This window comes from Lepidothrix coronata, unplaced genomic scaffold (genome assembly GCF_001604755.1).
Source record: "Lepidothrix coronata isolate B3197 unplaced genomic scaffold, Lepidothrix_coronata-1.0 Scaffold18, whole genome shotgun sequence".
Classification (NCBI taxonomy): Eukaryota; Metazoa; Chordata; class Aves; order Passeriformes; family Pipridae; genus Lepidothrix; species Lepidothrix coronata.
The window spans coordinates 686,675-705,388 of NW_016690198.1; the positions used below are offsets into that span (position 1 = coordinate 686,675).

General features: G+C 36.7%; 1 protein-coding gene across 8 annotated transcripts in view; it reads right to left on the reverse strand.

Annotated features, from left to right (window-relative positions):
* Positions 1-18,714, reverse strand: part of MCTP1 (multiple C2 and transmembrane domain containing 1) — a 177,056-nt gene that overhangs the window by 88,108 nt on the left and 70,234 nt on the right. For 7 of the 8 annotated variants that reach the window (XR_001873544.1, XM_017807237.1, XM_017807236.1 and 4 more), the window contains 5 exons: positions 8,349-8,451; positions 6,154-6,256; positions 5,713-5,814; positions 5,307-5,381; positions 3,544-3,663 (listed from right to left, as the gene is read on the reverse strand). Coding sequence is in view for 7 of the 8 variants with exons in the window: in XM_017807237.1 (XP_017662726.1) it covers positions 3,544-3,663; positions 5,307-5,381; positions 5,713-5,814; positions 6,154-6,256; positions 8,349-8,451 (503 nt within the window). In the remaining variant the exon portion in view is untranslated. Of the gene's footprint in view, positions 1-1,820; positions 2,509-3,543; positions 3,664-5,306; positions 5,382-5,712; positions 5,815-6,153; positions 6,257-8,348; positions 8,452-18,714 lie in introns of those variants that run through there. The other variant, XM_017807242.1, reaches the window with a different exon arrangement.

Consider the following 18,714-nt stretch of genomic DNA (forward strand, 5'->3'; position numbering starts at 1 on the left):
CACAAGTATGTAACACATGCTTGATCAGCCGCTAGACATAACAGGACTGTATGTGATACAATAAAGCTGCTCTGTAATTGAAAGGTTAATTTAATGTTGCTATGTACCTCCTGTATTTAAAAGGAAATAAATATGAAAAAGCAGGAAAGAATATAAAATTTTCTGATTGTTCTAATCCAAAGTCATATGCTAGCCAGATCAACCTATGGTTTATGAGCTATTTATGAATATCTTTGAATATTTGAAAAATAACAGCTAGTAATACATCACAGTTACATGAAAACATTAAAATATTATGTGTTAGTAGCAATTTTTCTTCTACTGTTAATTACTGAAGCACAGAAGAAAGAATTGAAGGGAAAACCTTAGGTCATTCAGACAAAATCCCCAGTGAAGGTGATGAGCTTATGAAGTTTAACAGGAACAGGTAAAATATTGTTTTGTTAAGGACATGCATAATCTAGAACATTGAAAACTTACCTTCTAAGTTTCTCTACCTCTAGGCACAGCACAGGCAACACAAGTCATTGGGCTGGTGCTTTTGGACAGATTTTGGAAAGAATCATCCTAAACCTTTAATACAGCATTTCCTTATCTAAGATGTCCCAAATAACGTAAAGGTTTGAGACAGCTAAGTTCTGAAGTACAAATTATCAGCAAGGCCCTTCAATGAACACTATTAGTCTTGATGACTAACACTGTGACTCTCCAAAGGGAATGACTTTAAAACGAACTGTAGTTAAGAGTGCAGAACGTGTATAAAGCAGGTAACAGTAGCTTATTACAGAGTCACCATATTAATCAAACCTTTCTGTAGGTTTCCAAGAACAGTTCTTTTTTCCAGACTGATCTTAGTAAGTACGTTTCTGAAAACTGATCTAGTCTGCCAAAATGTCTTCAACTGTGGTCCTGTGTACCCCCATGAGAAAGTAAAGCCATGGGGTAAGGTGCTAGACAGAAGTACTTGTAATTGTAATGCCAACGACTTGGGGTATTGGGAGATATGAAAAATCAACCCCCACATATGTAACTTACATGAAATGGCTGTAAATCTGCATCAGGATGTTAACCATCAAGGTATGTCTTCAAATCCAACAGGATGGAAAAAATGGTTAGTTTAAAAGTCTACATCTTGTACATTATTTACTAGTCTGCCTAAAGAGCTGGAAACCTCCAGAATAGCCTATTTCTCATCTCCTTTCTGGCAATGACATTTTACTGTGACATTCTGTAACATCTGTGAGTCAATGTCAAGAGGAGACATAATTTGTATAATAGTGAAGAGACCAAAAGTATACATATAGGTACATTTATTTTATATACTCTATTACATTCAAACGTAACCTTAGTGCAAGTATAATTCAGCATTACACACGCAAGTGGACCACTCTCAAGATTTCAAGAGCTTATGAAAGTCCAGAAACAATCTAAACACAAAGCTTATAATCATGATAGAAATTCACATGTATTTGACTTGGCTAGCAAAAACTTTTTTTGCCAGAAGATCCTTGGAGTGAATAACATCAGGTTGAAAAGCAGAGGATCCCTTTTGGATGCAGAGCGGGAATAAATCTGTGCAGTCACAGCACAAATGTAAACATAATATATCCATAATTACCACAATCACTACACAGCAAAACAAACACTGCAAGGAAACGAAGAAAATCAAACTTTTGATCTCTCTCTCTCTTTATGGAGAGAGATATGTAAAATATGAATATATATGTACACAAAAATAAAATCAGGAACATGTTTCTACTGCAATACAGTGTAACTACAATAATGATGTATACTGATTATAGATCCACCTGCTTAAATTCCCCATTTTATGTATTTCCAACTACTTATTATGACACTCATTTTTTCCTATGACCAGCAACAATTACATTTTAACAGCAACACAACTTCTTCCATGGCTACACCAGTGCACCATGGGCAAAAAATAATTTCATTTGCCTCAAAGAACAGGATGTTTTCCCATTTCCTCTTCTTCCACTGCCATCCGGTGAGTGTTCCATATTTGTATTAAAATTAGACTTAGGGAGGTGAGTACTTACTAACTGGAAGAGTAATAGCAATATGAACATTACAGTTTTATGTAGAAACCTGCACTTTCCTATGAAATGTTGATAACTTTTAACTGAAATGACAGATCGCCATTCTACAGTAAACAGCAGCAAGTATATTTAGATTTCTGCACATAAGTGTCATTGCTACAGACATCAATAAAAGTGTAAACCCCCTGACTTTTAGAACAGCACATGTATCTCCTGCACTTCTGATGAACACTACAACCAAGGACCGACAGCATTCTGCCATTCTCAACAGGCAAAAGGTGGTTTAACAAGTAACTCAGTACAAATGGAGCCCTGCTAGAAGAAACTCCCAGCAAAACATCATGACTTAACGACACACACAGCTACTTCATTTTACTGCACAGTCAGCTCCAATGTCTTGTTTGATTCATCCAAATCTTAGGCACCCGACCTTCAGGAACACAGACTCCCTCTATAATTATTCAAAGTTAGATGAAAATCATTCTCTGTTCATATTCATGGGGGAGAGACTCATAATCTCAGTATTTCAACCAACTTAATAAATGTAGATATTCCAGAAAGTATGTCCATGCATACATTTTTACTCCTAGTGGGACTCCCTCATGAAACACAAATGGGGACTACTTGTTTGTAGCTGTTATGATTTTGAAAATAGAAAGATATTTATCTGTGAAACACAATTCAATCAATTCAATTCCAATGCTTGGAATTTTCAAAATTTAACAGAAAAATAAAGGTTAACACTAATGAAGATAATATTAATTGAGAAATAGCAGTTTTGTTTAAATCACTAAAAATGAATTCATTAAAAACTGAACTATGACCAGAGCTTGCTGTCTAAAAGGTACTAAAAGCTTGTATTAGTGCTTTTAAAGTTGGTTCTGTTTTATTTTGGTGGTTTGTTTTTTGTTTTGTTTTGTTGGTTTGTTTTTTTTTTTTAATTCAGGAACACTACCTCTTAGTCAAGAAGCAAATATTTGGGTCCAGAGTACTTCTTTTTGTAATTTTGTACTTCTGAAAAAGCTATAGGTGTAACATATATGGAGGACAAAATAACACTAATTTTATCTCAATTATATGCAAATAAATAACATTCAAAACAAGTGTATGCAATAAATATGCAATATATGAAGGCACCAAAGAAGATTTAATGGAAGTAATTTGTGAGAAGCTTAAGATATATTATCAATAATTCACTCCATTTTGATTTGGATCACTCACTTATAAATTATATAAGCAATTATATTTATACTATTAATATATGTGTATATATTATTATGACTTTTTAAAAAAAACTCTTTTTTGTGTGACATTTAAACTTAGTTACTCTTCTAAAAAGTTGAATAAACGTTTAGAGTATCATCATAATGCAAAGTTTTAAATAAATTAAAAAACCCCCAAAACCTCCATGTCTACACTGTATTGTCCCTCAGTCTAGAACACAAACACACTGGGGTGATTAAAAATAGTATAAAGAAGATCATACCAAAAAAGCAGCTAGACTTCTCGGGGGAGAATCCCAGTCAAAGCAACTGCTAATGTAGCAGATGGCAGTTACGAGTGCCATGATACAATGCTTCATCCGGATAAAGTTCCTTAATAGTAGCTGTTAAAAACATGAAAAAATAAAAATATTTCAAAACTCCAAAAAGTTTCAGCAAAGGCTCATGCTTACAATAATTTCATTCTTAATTTCTTAATTAAGGTGAAGACTGAGAAAATAACAAGCTCTCTAGCTCACAAATTGAGCAAGTTAGTTTAAATTCTCTGGCTTGGAAGAGAGAGAACTTGTTAGTTGTGTGAATTGGTATTTGCTGAATTTCATTTTAGATGGTACACAAATTGTCCAACATTAAAAAGCCACTTGCAAATTTTCATAAATTATTTTGTTTATTAAATTTCAGTTTTATTAAGCCTTTCTTAACAAATGTTGGTCTTTCTTAATACAAAGGTGCTGCAGCACACTAACCCAAAACCATGCAAAATTACTGCTCTAATCTAATTAAGATAATCTGTACCCTCTAACATTTGTAACAAATTTGTCTGCTCTCACGTATTTTGAAAACCTGGGTTTAAGTATTTACCAAACTAACTTTAACTGCATTCTTCCAAACTACAAGACATAACAGCTCTAGGTTTTCATTCAGGAAATGTACTTAAATCCTCCAAAATTACTTCACCCTCACCCCAAAAAAACCCAAACCAAACTAAACCAAAACCAAACAAAAAACCCCAAACAAATAAAACCAAAAAACAAATCAATGAATTATTTGTGTACTGATTTGCATAGAAAATAATCACTCCTCCTGCCCTCTGCAAAAGTCACAATACTATTTTCTGTTATGAAAGTGGGAAGAAGTATTAATCTTGAGCAAAAGGTCTTACTGCTTCTTTGCTGGGAAAGGAGAGCGAACTGTAGCTTTAGCAATTACATTACTCCCAACAGTAAAGAAAGAAATATTTTGCCTCTTGAAATGTTTTTTATGAACTATATAAAAAACTGATGTAAAACTCATCCAGCACGTAACTTAAACTATGCTCAAGTCTATAAGTTTTCATCAAAGTAAAAGTCAGTTCTGAGACCTTTTCTTTTTCACTGAAAACAACAAAAATCTTGTCCCCACAGCCCAACTGAAAGCCCAGCTCTCTCCATATAAAATACATCATTTGTGGAACAGGAAAACTGAATCAAAAGTAGTTCAAGTGGAGAAAAACATGCGTGTTTAAATATTCTTTACCAAAATGTTAAAATTGTATATAGCAAAAATATCCAGAGGAAAGAGTCCAGACACTTCCTACCCCCAGGACTCTCTGTAGTATAAAGTGTTTTAGTCTGCTTTCACCTTTCATTCAAACCTTATTCAACTAACTTATTTAAAATTTGGCTAAAATAATGCTGAAAGACTCTTTACCCTGCAACAAATGAAGAACTTTCAGGTCAAAGTTAACAGCAAAAATTTATGCAAGACTTAGTTTACATGCACCTGGGTGATAATCTGATATGTGTGGAACCTGCTGGTTTCAACTGTGTTCTTATTCATGTATTTCATGGAAATTAAGCCACAATTTATAGAGGAGACACAATAAACCCATGTATTCTGTTTCTGCCTTCTCCAACCTATCATATTCTTTTGTAAATATATAATGAAAATGTTATTCTTTTCTCTCAGTAGTATGATGCCAGATATTTGGACGTGCACACTTGATATTACGGATTTTGGAACGGATTAGTGTTTCCGTACTCTTTACCTGTTTAGACAGTCTGTCTTCCTCTTCAATATACTTCTGTTCTTTAGGCATTAAGGTTCTTATGCTGGCTTTCACCTATGCATTAAAATGTGAGTCAGTATTTCAAACTTACGTGCTCCTTACTAATAACACATACTTTAATTTGCAAAAATTACAAAATTTCAAAGTCACGGCTGCCAAACTGCAACACATAAGTTTACACAGAGACATTGCTGCTCTCTACATTAGCAGCAGCAGCAGCAACAAAAAGAGTGGGTGTGCCAGGCATTGGCAGAAGAGTATTCTGTAGTATACATCAAGGTTTAGAGAAAATGAGGAATGACAGAAATTCTCTACAAATCAGGAACAAAAGCTCTCATGAAACTGAACTCTTTAGCAGTACAAAAAAGCCAAAGTTAAGACTTACAGCATTAAAAATCACATCTATTTCAAGATAGATGACCCCCTTTGTTGGCCCTGTCAGCTGCTTGTTTTTCAAGACGTAGGCTTTCTGTTCACCATTTTGAATCTGCAGGAAAAGGACATGACAGCCGTCTGTCTCGCAGTCTCCACTGAATACACCCCCCCAGTGACCCCTGACCCCCAGCTGCTGAAACTGACACAGAACCCAAAACAACTGTGGCAAGTCTGACAAGTACCTGTTCATTACCAGGACCAAGTCTGTCAGGAAAAATTAACTATCATGGGATTCAACATGGCCGTGAATAGAGTATGTTAAAATTTTAGTGTTCTTATTACAGACCTTGGTTGAGAAATGACAGATACAGAGCTGCAAATTTATTTTTTTTTCTTCCTCCCCCGCTTTAGCAGAGAAAATTCAGTGGTATGTCAGGTGAATGAAACTTACAGACAGCAGTGGTATAGCAACTTTGCCTAGAAAGTCAGCACTTCGATCGCGGTCTTCATCGTAAACTGTCACTTCAAGCACCGAGTGGATGTCTTTTATATTACTACAAAGGAAGTAGTACACACAGTGGAGAGAGGAAGTGACTTACACCAGCAAGTACTAAGGACAAAAGTGTGAAAGGTTAGCACAAACAGATACCCATCTATTTCTCCAAGCCATGGAGGAGAACAGAACTTAAGTAAATGAGGCCTCCCTGTGTATAACCAAAATGTGTTCTAAGAGCTGAAATGATTGCACTCGCTCGCTTGCTCTCTGTAAGGCTTTCCCAGCTGAGGTTTGCTTTAAATCTCCTACCCAGGGTTTGCACTGCATGACCTGCAAGGACCAGCACTGGGGGATTTACAGCCCCCAGCAGCAGGACTGAGAGCTTTAAAAGGCTATCCCTTAAACACTGCTGCCATTGCTGCGATTCTTACTGCAAATACTGTGAAATCTGTGGCTTTGTAAATGGAAATAATTACAAGATACAGGAGCATATCCTTGCACTGAAAACAAGCTCTTTACTTCTGAAATCCTTGCTTAATTACAAATATACAACAGTCATTACAACAAATAAAGAACAAACAGTAGGAAACAATTCATTTCTCAGCTACTACTGAGGCAAAAAAGCCTGCAAGCTATTAAACACTCCACTGCCATGCACTAGAACGTTACTGTACATTGTAAACTCTTGAGTAAAACATTTATATTCCTTATTTGGAGAAAAAGAATTATTTGAGAGAACTCATTTTTGATCGAATGGCTGAACCAGCAAACACAAATTCAAGCAAAGCAGTTTAACTGCAGTAAAATCTAAGCCTCCAGATGAGGGATTGCTAGCCCAAAAATTAATTAACAAATCTGAGGATAAATATAATATTCAATGCAACTATACACAGAAAAAAGGCCTTAAAGGCCTTCAGAGGTTTTCTAATTGATTCCTGATTAGTCTTTTGTCCTCTATAAATCCAGGCAATTCCTTGAGCAGAGAACACTGCTGAGCATTAGAGGATGATTAGTTATTGGCTCTATTAGTATATAATTAAAAATAAATTAATGAAGAATTTAACATGGTTTTGCAGATACAGAAATGAGAACAATAATAAGCTGTTGGAAAGTACAACTATTGAGATTTTTTTTTTTGTTCTGAATTCATTCTTGAGAACTCATTGCAGGTCAAAAAAACCTATGGATGCCAAATATATGACTGACAAATTTAGAGGGGAAAAAAGTTAAATTCACACTGAATTTTAAGATCAAGGGCAAAATATAGCATTTTCATTTATGATAAAGTGAAGTAAGTGTACACAAAGCTAAAGCTTCTACTGGTTTTGCAGAGGACTGTTAGCTGATTTCAGCAGCAGCGCGACCTGGAATGATCACGTTTTTTCTACTCATTGGTGTCACATTGCAGTCAGATAGAGAGAAGAAGGGAGAAAAAGAAGGCAACTGAGTAAGACAAATAACAAAGACATTTTGTTTTTGGAAGACTTTTTTTCTACTTTGCCAAACCCTTTTACTGTCTTCAAAGTAACAGAAGGATAAAAACCCAATAGCATCACTTCATGACAAACTAAATATTTTAGACTGCATTTTACCCAACAGCTGCATTGTACTAGTACTATACTACAGAGTATTGTGAGAAGTGCAGTTGTTAAATGAAAAGAAGTGGAAAGTATTTGATCTTAATTCAGAGACTTTTAGAATTTCTAACTTTATACAACTGACTAATGTTTTTTAAAGTTAACAATCCCATTTTAATGAAGGTCATAACCACAATATCTTTTTTTCCCTCTCAGAACTTCAGGGGCAAACCCATCACACCGGATTTGGTCCTTGAAACTCTCACTGAACCTAGCAGGAGTCTGGAGTGCTTAGCATTACATATAGCTGGTTTCCAAGAAACAGATCTGGCTTTTTAACCTTTAAAATGATACCACTGCTCTAATTTTTTTTCATGTTTTTAATCTTCAAAAAAGTAGTCAGATGTTTAGTTTAGAAATATCAGTATGTTGTCACTATTCTTCTTCAGAACCACCAGTAGGTATTCTCTTCAACACCCTCCCCTCCAAAAAAATCCACCCAAAACCCACTGCCCTCTTTCCCAATTCAAACACCCACTGCACACCCCCCGCCCCACAAATCCAAACACCTACAATGTGAAGATTTTGTTCCATTCTGGATTGAGGTTCTTGTAGATGGTATGTGTCAGCAATCTGTCATTGTTCAATTCAACTACACAAAATGGGTCACTTTTACCTATAAGAGAAAATTTGGAACAAAATTTATGAACTAAGAAAACACATGATGAGCAAAGTTTAAATAAAAACTAGTTTGGTTTTTTTTTTCCTTCTCCAAAGTTGTACTGCAATTCTCTTAAGAATTAATTCAAGGAAGTCCTATGGTCTGGATATTCAAGATATTCAAGAAGCCCTCATCTCCTTAATCTATTAACATTCTTTGCTAAAAGAACAGATTTTTGTCTTAAAAAAAAATTAAAAAATCACTACACAGATTTTTCTGATGAAAAAACAGCATGTTCCTAAAAGATGCCAAGCACCCTTCTGAGACAGCTGAGAGAACTTTACTTTAATGGTGCCCATACTCCACTGACTGTAATGATAACACAGAGCATTCTGATATGAAAGAAATGTATTATTTCATATTATTTGTAATAACACAGTACCAATCAGAGTTAACAAAAAATTACTTCTTTCACATTATACAAATCCTCTCCCCAAAAATCAAGGAGTCTTTAAGACAGTCTCATATAAAAGCTTAACACCAAAGAAAGTGGGCAAGTACAAATAAACAATGAAATTATATCAGATGGAATGATGGGCTGTAGTCTCAGCACAGCAGAAGGTCAAACATGGTTGAGACTAATGTATACATTAAAGAACAATGAAGTAGCTTTGCATATATTTACAAAAAGGTCCCTCAGCATGACCACCACCAGAAGACAAAGTATGAAGATGCTGCTTTGAAAATGTAATAAGTGATGATGGAAGCAGGATAATGGAAACGGCTACAGAGGTTTATCTTTTTTTTCATCTATAGAAAAAAAATTGGGAAAGCAAGTGTGCTTGTGTGTGCGTGCTTAAATGTGAAATAAGCAGCTCATAGCAAAAGACTGCAGGTGAGCAGTGCTTAGATACTGAGCAGAGAGGAGGAAAAATCATCCTGACTACAAGTTTCCTGGTAAAACAGGAAACTTACACTAAGTTTTTTCAAGGTTTGTATTTAGAAAGGTGCCATGGTTTAAGCCCAGAGGGAAATCAGGCTCCATGCAGCTGCTCCCCTCCCCCCACTGCCTCAGGTGAGAGAGACAAAACACAGAGATTACGGGTTTAGATAACAATTTACTGGAAACAGCAATGAGATAAGAAAAGGAACAGTAACAGCAACAATACTAATAACAATAGTGTATAGAAGAGTGATTATATGCAAAATGCTCACCAAGTCTGATGCTCCCTCCACCACTTTTTTTTCCCAAGCCCAAGATAATGAAAAACAATGGCAGACAAACCATTTGTGCCTGTGTTTTTTCCCCCAAACCCAAGACAATGAAACAATCACAATGCAGACAAACCCTGCCGTTGGGACCAGCACCACCCCACCACTCCACTTGCTGTCTGCTCCCCTGAGAAAGGAAAAAATGGCTGTGGAACATCCATGCACCCCCTTTTTCCCACACCCAAAGCCACACCCTTTCTTCTGGGAAGTGAGAATCCCTGACTTCTACTTCCCTGCCTTGGCAACGATGTGCATGGTATAGAATAATAACCTAGACGGGCCTGCATGGTTCCAGGCTCTGCCCCTGCCCCCCCATCCTTGGCTGAAACTAGGACAAAAGGATAAGAAGAAAAGTAGACAACTGAATCTGATGCTTAACAACAGCCTGGCTGTTTAAAAAGGAACTCTCTGAAGAGGGAGGAAGCAAAAGGCAGCAAGATTGGTATTTCCAGGGTTTCAGGGCACTCCTGAAATTTCCTGGAAGGGTAAGAAGGTGTTGTGAGGTAAACCTGAGGAACTGCTATGACATAAAGAGCAGTAATGAAAACATGAAGGGCATAGTGGGAAGACAGTTGCAATAAAGAGGCAATAAAGGGAAGAAATCACAATGTCGACTAAATTATTTAACTCATATTTCAAATTATGACAGTAATGACAACTGTATAAATGCTGTCCAAAACAGAGAGACACTGTCCTTCTTACCTATTTTTATTTTCTTCAGTAAGTAAAAGGAGTAACTTTTGCCTTTGGCACAGAATACAAGTGTGTACACATAATTTTCACATAAGGCTACAAATATGTAAGTAGAAAGTTGAACAACAAACTGCTGCTCCCTGGACCCAAGGGAACTCTGCTGAAAATTAACAACTGAGTTGCGTACTACAGCATGGCTTGCTCTTGTCTCTAGACTTTCTCTGGGCAGCAAAGTGTTTGAAAGGTATTGAATGTTGGCATTGGCCTTCCACAATCAAATCTAGGACACTAAGCATCTGTATTTCATAATGTCTTCCATAACTCCATATTAGTTTTTCATGCATTATCAGAAGCCATAAATTGAGTAGCTAAATTAATGGGGGTATTTAATGATATTAGGAGGCACATAGTTTGTTTCATACCTTATACAAATGACAATTAAATCAATATTTAGACAAAAATGTCCAGGTATCACATCTCTGAAACTGCAGTATTGATTCTGAATACATCAGAGTTTAATGTGCATATTATTAACTTTAATGATAAAGAATAATTGTTTTAAACACATTGTGAATTACAGCTGATGTTTACCTTTTCTAGAAAACAATATACTGCCGTTTCCCATTTTCTTGAAAAATTACTCATTAGTAAGCAGAGACGGATACATCACACTTCTCAATGTTCTCCTACTTCTCAAGGCTAAAAGGTGGTAGGAAACTTACACAATTCATATTATTTGAGTTCTGTAGGTTTCAGTATTTGAAAAAGAAATATCCAGAAGATAGTTAAAATAACAAGGCAGTGCTGACATGGCAGGTAAACTAATTTATCTCATTTTTTTAAAGTATTATCAATCATATTTGCACATGGTGGTACAATGTGAGTTGAGCTTATGAATCGTATACAGATATAAGAAAATGCACTGCAGCATATACAGGCCATCTTCTACAAACAAAGAGAAGGTTTTAATACATTTATTTATTTTCTGCACCTATTGGCATGTGCTTTTTCAATGACTCTTCTTATAGATTTATATGGATATCAATCAATAATATGTAACATTAATTACAGAGCTCCTCAATCAAACCAAAGACAAATGGTTTCCAGAAATGAAAAAATCCCTCAGTCACAGTCAACATTTCATGCCTCCTCCCCCCACCATTTGAAAACAGTTCAAGACCAAATATGAATAAAGGCAATATCATGAAATGGTTCAAGGGAGGGTCCAAATATCATGGCTAACAAATAGAAGCTTCAACATCTCTGCTCAGGAATATTGGTTTTATCATACAAGAAGGCTCTGAAGTTCCCACAGGCAAAGCCCTTCAGCATTGCATATGGGCACTTCTTCCATATGCTAAAACACTCAACTAAGCTTGGTGTCTGAAAGGCAACACTCTTTACTGACATGCTCAACATACGGTATGTGCAAACGTTATTAGGATACTAACTAAAATAAGTGAACATGATCCAGAAATGTACAAAGACTTGGTGAAACTCATATCCATCTGTCATCTTTCAAGTTCTCATTATTAGAAACAATTACTGCAATCTTAACTCTCACTGACAGCCTTGGCAACCTGCTGCACTGTGAGTGTGTTCAAAATAATGGGATTGTTCCCAATGAAAGCCTTAAGAGGGCACTAAAATATTAAAATATGTCCTTAGGTCTCCTTGGTTCCTACAACAGCCAAAAAGATCCAGCATCACTATATTATTCAAACCCAGTACCTTAAGCACAACACATACTCTAACCAAGGTAGCCTCAGACAACTTCTGTCAGGTAATGTGATTAGCAATTTCAAACAAGAGACACAGAAATGGTTTTCCTCATTTTTATACGAAAGAAACACATATTCAGAAAAGCATATGCTCTCCATTTAGCTTGTCTAACAGTACACTTAAAAACCTCTGATTGGACTTATACTGCCTATGCTCCATTACATCATTCTATATTATGCTGTCATCACAAGTATGCTTTTCACTACAGACTAAATCACAACTGTCATATATAAGTGTATATAACCTGACACATGTCAAGAACGACTACCCAAATCTCTGTGGCTACTGAGGATCTTCCAATTAGCAATCCCCTTATCCCCTCTCCATGTCTTAAATAGGCCTCCAGCTACTATTCCACTGACTTCAGAGGCACTTAGCTATTGATCAGGTGGACATCTACAAAAAGCTCCTGTGTTTGGCACTACGCATGGGTAAGATAACCACCACCTGCATATGGCACTTAAACATTAAAAGCATGTTCCCAGAAGCACCAACATGAGCACTTCAAATTCTGAGTAATCCCATGACCTCAGTGGGACTAAGTGCTAGTATGCCTACCAACATTTGAAGGAAATAAAAGTAGGTAGTAAAATAAATAAAAAGTAGGTAGTAAAAAACAAAGTACATCTTCCCACTTACTGAAATCAAACCTGCAGAAACCTCAATATGAAGCAAAACAAATCTCATTAATCCATTCTGTTGCTGTAATGTCTCATGCTTTTTGGACTCTACTTGTACAGTCCTAAGGGTTCCTGAAATTACAGAAATGAACCGCTAATTTACATAATATTCATAATTGGAAGGGAAAGCAGCATCTCTTTTGACAGATCTCCCTCACCCTTTTCCCCCTTTATCCATTACAGAAGTGGACTATCTAAGAACATCCTCTAGAAGAAGTTTTACTTTAACACTGAAAAGAAGAACTACTTATCTTTTGAAGCTTCCCATTTTATGCCACTCATTGCATCTAGTTAAACAGATACCCTTGTTTGTGCTATGCTGTATTGCACTTAATGTTTAGACAGTGGCAAGACCAGAGCACAAATTGAGATTACCTTACTTAGATCTAACTTAGACAGCACTGTGTTCCTCACATTGCATGTGATGCACACATTAAAATTATAGTCATTTACTTGTCACCTGATTTCTTAGAACCACCACATGCTCCTGGATGAACACCCATAACCTGAAATCAGCCCAACTCTGCAACAGAGGACAATCAGGAACTATAGATGTCTTATTTGTTGTTTGCTTCAAAACTGAAAGTCATCCATAGCCCAGGAAGTCCTCCACAAATGAATCAAAGTCAGTTCAGAGCTCAGATTCATTACCTGTATCTCAGAAGTTTGACAACCAAAACATTTTTCTCCTGCAAGTATATAAAATTCACTTTTTCATCATGGAAAAGATAACTAAACAATGATTTAAAGAAGCAACTTTTAATTGCTTCTCAAAATATTTAGAAAACCAAAACAACAAAACCTTACTCTCCACACAATTTTAGCTTCTGAATTTTTTTCTCAAGTAGCTACAGAACCATCTTGCCTGTGTTTTTTCACTTGGAAAGGTTTGGGAAAGGCCCTTTCCATCAGTTCAAACACCACAAAACTTCCACATCTGTAGATCAGCTAGCTCTTTGTGCTGTAACCCATAAGCAAGCACCAAACACACCAGGTGACTTGTGAACCCTGGTGAAATGATGGTCATGGGCTGGTGGACCGGTCTCTGACACATGCCACTGCAGCCCATCTGCCAGGCTGGAGGTGAGCTGGACTCTGTCCAGTCTAGAAAGCAGCTACAATAACAAACCGTCTGGTGTTATTTCAAATTCACTACAGAAGTAGTGCTTTATCACAAGAGATGGTAGAGACGTGAAAAGCAGATGCAAGGATCTTTTATTTGTATAATTATGAACTTTACCTGAATGTTACAGCTGTCAAACTGCAATATGACATAATTCATATTTCTGGGCAAGTTAAATAGATCTGTCCTTCAGTGGTCCCTGAGGGGAAAACTGTCCAATATAAATCTTGGTAAACTGTTTTCCCTGAAAAAATTAATTTTGGGGCATAGCATTTCTTGCAAACAAAGGCTTCAATTCAACACAACTGTACTTTCACACTCACTTCCTAGCTCCACTTGTACACAAAGCAGAGCTTTTCCTTGATGAAACACTATCAAAGCTTAAATTCGCATTTCTTGCTTACTGGTTTTGTACAACTGCGATGTCCTTTTATTATAAAACTCTATTAAATGCATGCATTTGTCTCCAGAAAACTGCATGTCATTTGCATATTATTCAGTTAATATTGCAAAAAATGAGACTTTAGTAAACAAAAATATGGAAACATCCATATTTTATGCAGTAAGATGATTCTCTGCTTTACAGAGGAAAAAAACACTTGTGCACAGTAATAAACATCATGCTTTTCTGTTTTCAATCACTGAAATTCCAGCCTTTAGGAAAGAAAATGAAAAATTAGAAACACCATCAGCCACGGCAGAAAGACTCTGTCTTTCTTAATTAGAGCTGCCATGGAACTACCATGGATGCAATTGCTCTTCAGAGTAGATGCAAGCAAAGAAGCACATGGCAGACCTGTATGTCCCCTGAAAAAGTTATTGCACTTCATAAGTATTAACTCACAAGGGACAGCAGATAGCATGGGGCTAGACACCCTTGAGTCTTGCAGAGGTACTTCTACCATGGCTTTAGAAAACATGCATTGCTAAAGTATATCTCCAGGGACAAAAATAATTTCCTAATTTTGCTGTTTCAAATGTATTCTCAACAAAAGGAACCAGATGGCAGGCTAAATATAGATTGGCACTTAACATCTACCTGCCACTGATCAGTCTATAAAGTTACATAAACTGATAGAAAGTCAACTTCAGCATTAGCTAGACCATGAATCAATGTAAAGCAGATTTCTAACCTTATTCTAAACTAAATATTACATGAATTTTTGCATTATTCAAATTACATTATTAAAACGGAACTAAAAATGTTTTGGACAGTTTAAAAGCCTAATAAGGGATTTCAATTCCATTTCTACTTTTATAAGTCAAGTTCTCACACCATGACCTCATGAAATTCAACTAACTTTAACATGGTTAAGAAAGCCAAAATATTATTTGAATATTTCATAGGCTATTATGGTCCTCTCCTACCTCTGGCCATGCCTATCCACTACGGATCTAAAAGAAAAATGGCAAAAAAAGGCCTTTATTTTTTGGGAAGACAAGACAGCCAGTTCATGACTCTGGGGGGCAGTGCCACTCATGCAGACGCTAATGTCACTAATGTTGTTCCAAGCTCCCTGCCAGCCAGCTGCTTGCAACAGAGCAGTCAGTCTGACCTTTGGCCAGGAGGAGGAATGGCTCAATAGCATGAGAAACTGCCTTATCTAATGGATTAAGTACAGGACCCAAGCCAAATGCCAGCTTTGAGAAGGATTTGCTCTGTTGGCCTTAGCCAAGTCAGTTAACCTTTCTTAGTTTTCCATCTTTAAAATGGAAATTATAATTCCACTCTATCTGTGCTGCTGCAAACATGTTGCAACAGACAGATATAATGAATGCCTGAGGTGTCTTACTAAGCAAGGTAGTGCAGTGCCATAACCAAGTTAAACTCATCTCCACAGAGTATTTACAGAAAAAGAAAATTTAATAATCACAAGATATCCTTTCAGTGTAAATTTAATTGTAAATGCTATGGTTAACAAAAAATATCTTTTAATAAAATATCTTTTTAAAATATCTTTTAAGTCCTAATTTTGCCATTACTATCCTAGAAATGGTACTTGAAAAAACACTAGTTTTGCAGTATGTGATAATGGACCGAAGTCTTCAGGCAATCTATATTATAGGACTTGGTGAGACTTTATCTACCATAGATAGATAAAAGTCCTGCTCATCTACTAGATTTCCATACTTAGTGGAGATAGTTCAAGTGTATATTGAAATATGTTTGCCTCTAATTGACAGAGCAAATTACTTTTGGAACCGTATTTCCAAGGGCCAGTGAAAATTCATTTCTTCAATTTTACATGCATGGGCTTCCACACCTTTGTGAATTTAATGTTTGTGTACTCTGATATTTCCTAGCATTGGAAGAACAATTTCAAAGATGTGATATTAAGACAGTTTAGTAGAACAGATTTCAGAAAAATCATTTACACTTTGCACAATTAGCCATCTCGGTGTCTTCATCATACTTTCAAGTACTGTAATCAAAATTTTACATGGAATTTTCTTAGAAGAGAGGTTGAATTCCAGACATAAAACTGAAAAAAAAAAGAATAAAACAAAAATCTGACTAATTTTCTATGCTTAGTTTCTACTTTTCAGAGGAGGAAAAGCCTGAAAATTTCGACTGCAGACCTAAATATCACAGTAAAGTCCATCTGATATACCACGTTCTGAAATTACAGTACACAGAAAAAATGCAAACAATTGATTATTAATGAGGTCAGAAATACAAATAAATTCACTTCTAATGAAGACTGGAGACACAGTAATCAAAGTGTTAAAAATTCATTTCATGCACATCTCATTTGCCTCTTAGCTGATATTTACCACATAATTCTGTGAGAAAGTGGAGGCCTAAGATGCTCCCGATAAATGTCTCAATTAATTGTACAGAGGTAGCCCTCTTTGAGCTGAACCAGAGCTGTGAGCTCTTTATTAAAAGCACTATTCGGTAGCCTGTAACCTTGTTCCTTGACTCCTCTCTAGTTTCCAATTTAAACAAGTCCCCATGCAGCCCACTCTAAAGGGCTTTGTCTCCCTGTCATTGTTATGAGAGCCGAGGCATCCTGGAAGTGTGAAATCAGACCTCATGAGCTGAACGGTTCCCCAGGGAACGCCAGACCATGCAGAAGGTCAAAGTCATGGGCTGGACCATCTGAAAGCGTCTGATCGGTGGTCTGTGACACAGCAAGAGGGATGGGGGTAGGGGGAGAGGGGAGCCAGGGGCTAGAATTGAACACATCTTAATTAAAGCCCAAAGGCAGCCAAATAAACTGTTTTCTAGGCAGGCCATCTTATGGAGCTTGGGTTTTGCTCTGAGTTGCTATTCCTTTAAAACACAGCACTTTTGCTGGAATCAGTCAAACCTGTGGCAGATCTTTTCCCATACTGCTTGCTTCTCATAAGGCAGAGATTTTGAATTTTGTTTTGTGACACAAGGAAAAGGACGGATGCACCTGCCCCAGTAAAGGAGATGCAGGCACTGCCTTGCAAAGCCAGCAGCCTTTGACCACCTATACCCAGCTACGCTGTGAAAGGAATACACGTATCTGACTATTTCCTAAACCTAAACTATGTTACGGTAAAGACCCTATTGCTTTCTGAAATTTGTAGGCCTTAGGTGAAAACCATATGTATAATGTCAGAAGCCAACTATCATGATGAGTCCATTATACTTTAGGTTTTACTGCATCATCAGAGTATTTCTTCATGTCATTGTAGGCACAGCTCCTACCCTGCCAGGACTCCACAAGCTGCCAAATCCTTGAGAAGGTCTGCCACAGAAAACACAAGTCAGTAAAGATGTAGGGAAACAGAAAAATATAACTTCTCATAGCTGAGGATTTAGGGAGAAAACAACCATGCATTGAATAGCTAAAATACAATAGAAGATTCAACTGAAAATTTCTTCTCGGAGCAAGAAGTAAAAAGTAAAGTCCATGCTCAACATCTTTCCATTCATTAGATTAGAGTTCCAAATAATCACACTAAAAAATATGTAATTTTGAGGAAGGTGTATTTGCTGTGACTATAATTTCCAACAGAACGTAATTTTGCACTGGTGGAATCCAACTGGTGGAAAATTGTGTTTTGACCATGGAAAGACACTATTTTCCTCTGAGAAAACATCCTCACAGACCCAGCAATTCCCCCAAAGGCCCCAGTCCTGAAAGATGCCCTGTTTTTGCTGTTCCCAAAATCAAGGTGAGCTTTCAAGCACCAGTGGGGAATCTCTCAACCCCTCAGTGGTCCTTCCTTTAAAGCCTAGACCTCTTTGCGAGTGCGTTGAGTGAGAAGTCTGACTGACTTTATTTTATACTGGGATATTTTCAATACCCAGTTATAGCATGCTCCAGCAGTGCCCCATTTCAAAACTGGTAGTGCCCACTTGCTCCCCTGGCCACAATTCAACTGAAATTTTCGCTTACTCTGGCTCCCTATTCAATGCATGTGTATGTGAGGAGGCTTCTAAGCTTAGGCCTGAACCACCACCGTTAATCACTCTCCTTTAAAAAAAAAAATCTGTACTAACTTTAAAGATTTGAAGTGCACTGTCCAACACCAGACTATTGAAATTGGAGAAAAAAACTGCCCTGGCTATCAACAGTTTATTAGGGGCTTAACTGAAGTGACCTACTGTAGTAGCATTCAGCTGAAAAAGGCTATGAGCCTTCTGACAAAAGGAAAAGAATTGAGGGTTTCATTAAAAAGTAATTTGTGTTTTTTACTCATTCATTCAACAGGAGTCTCAATTACTCTTTATTCACACAGAGTTAATAC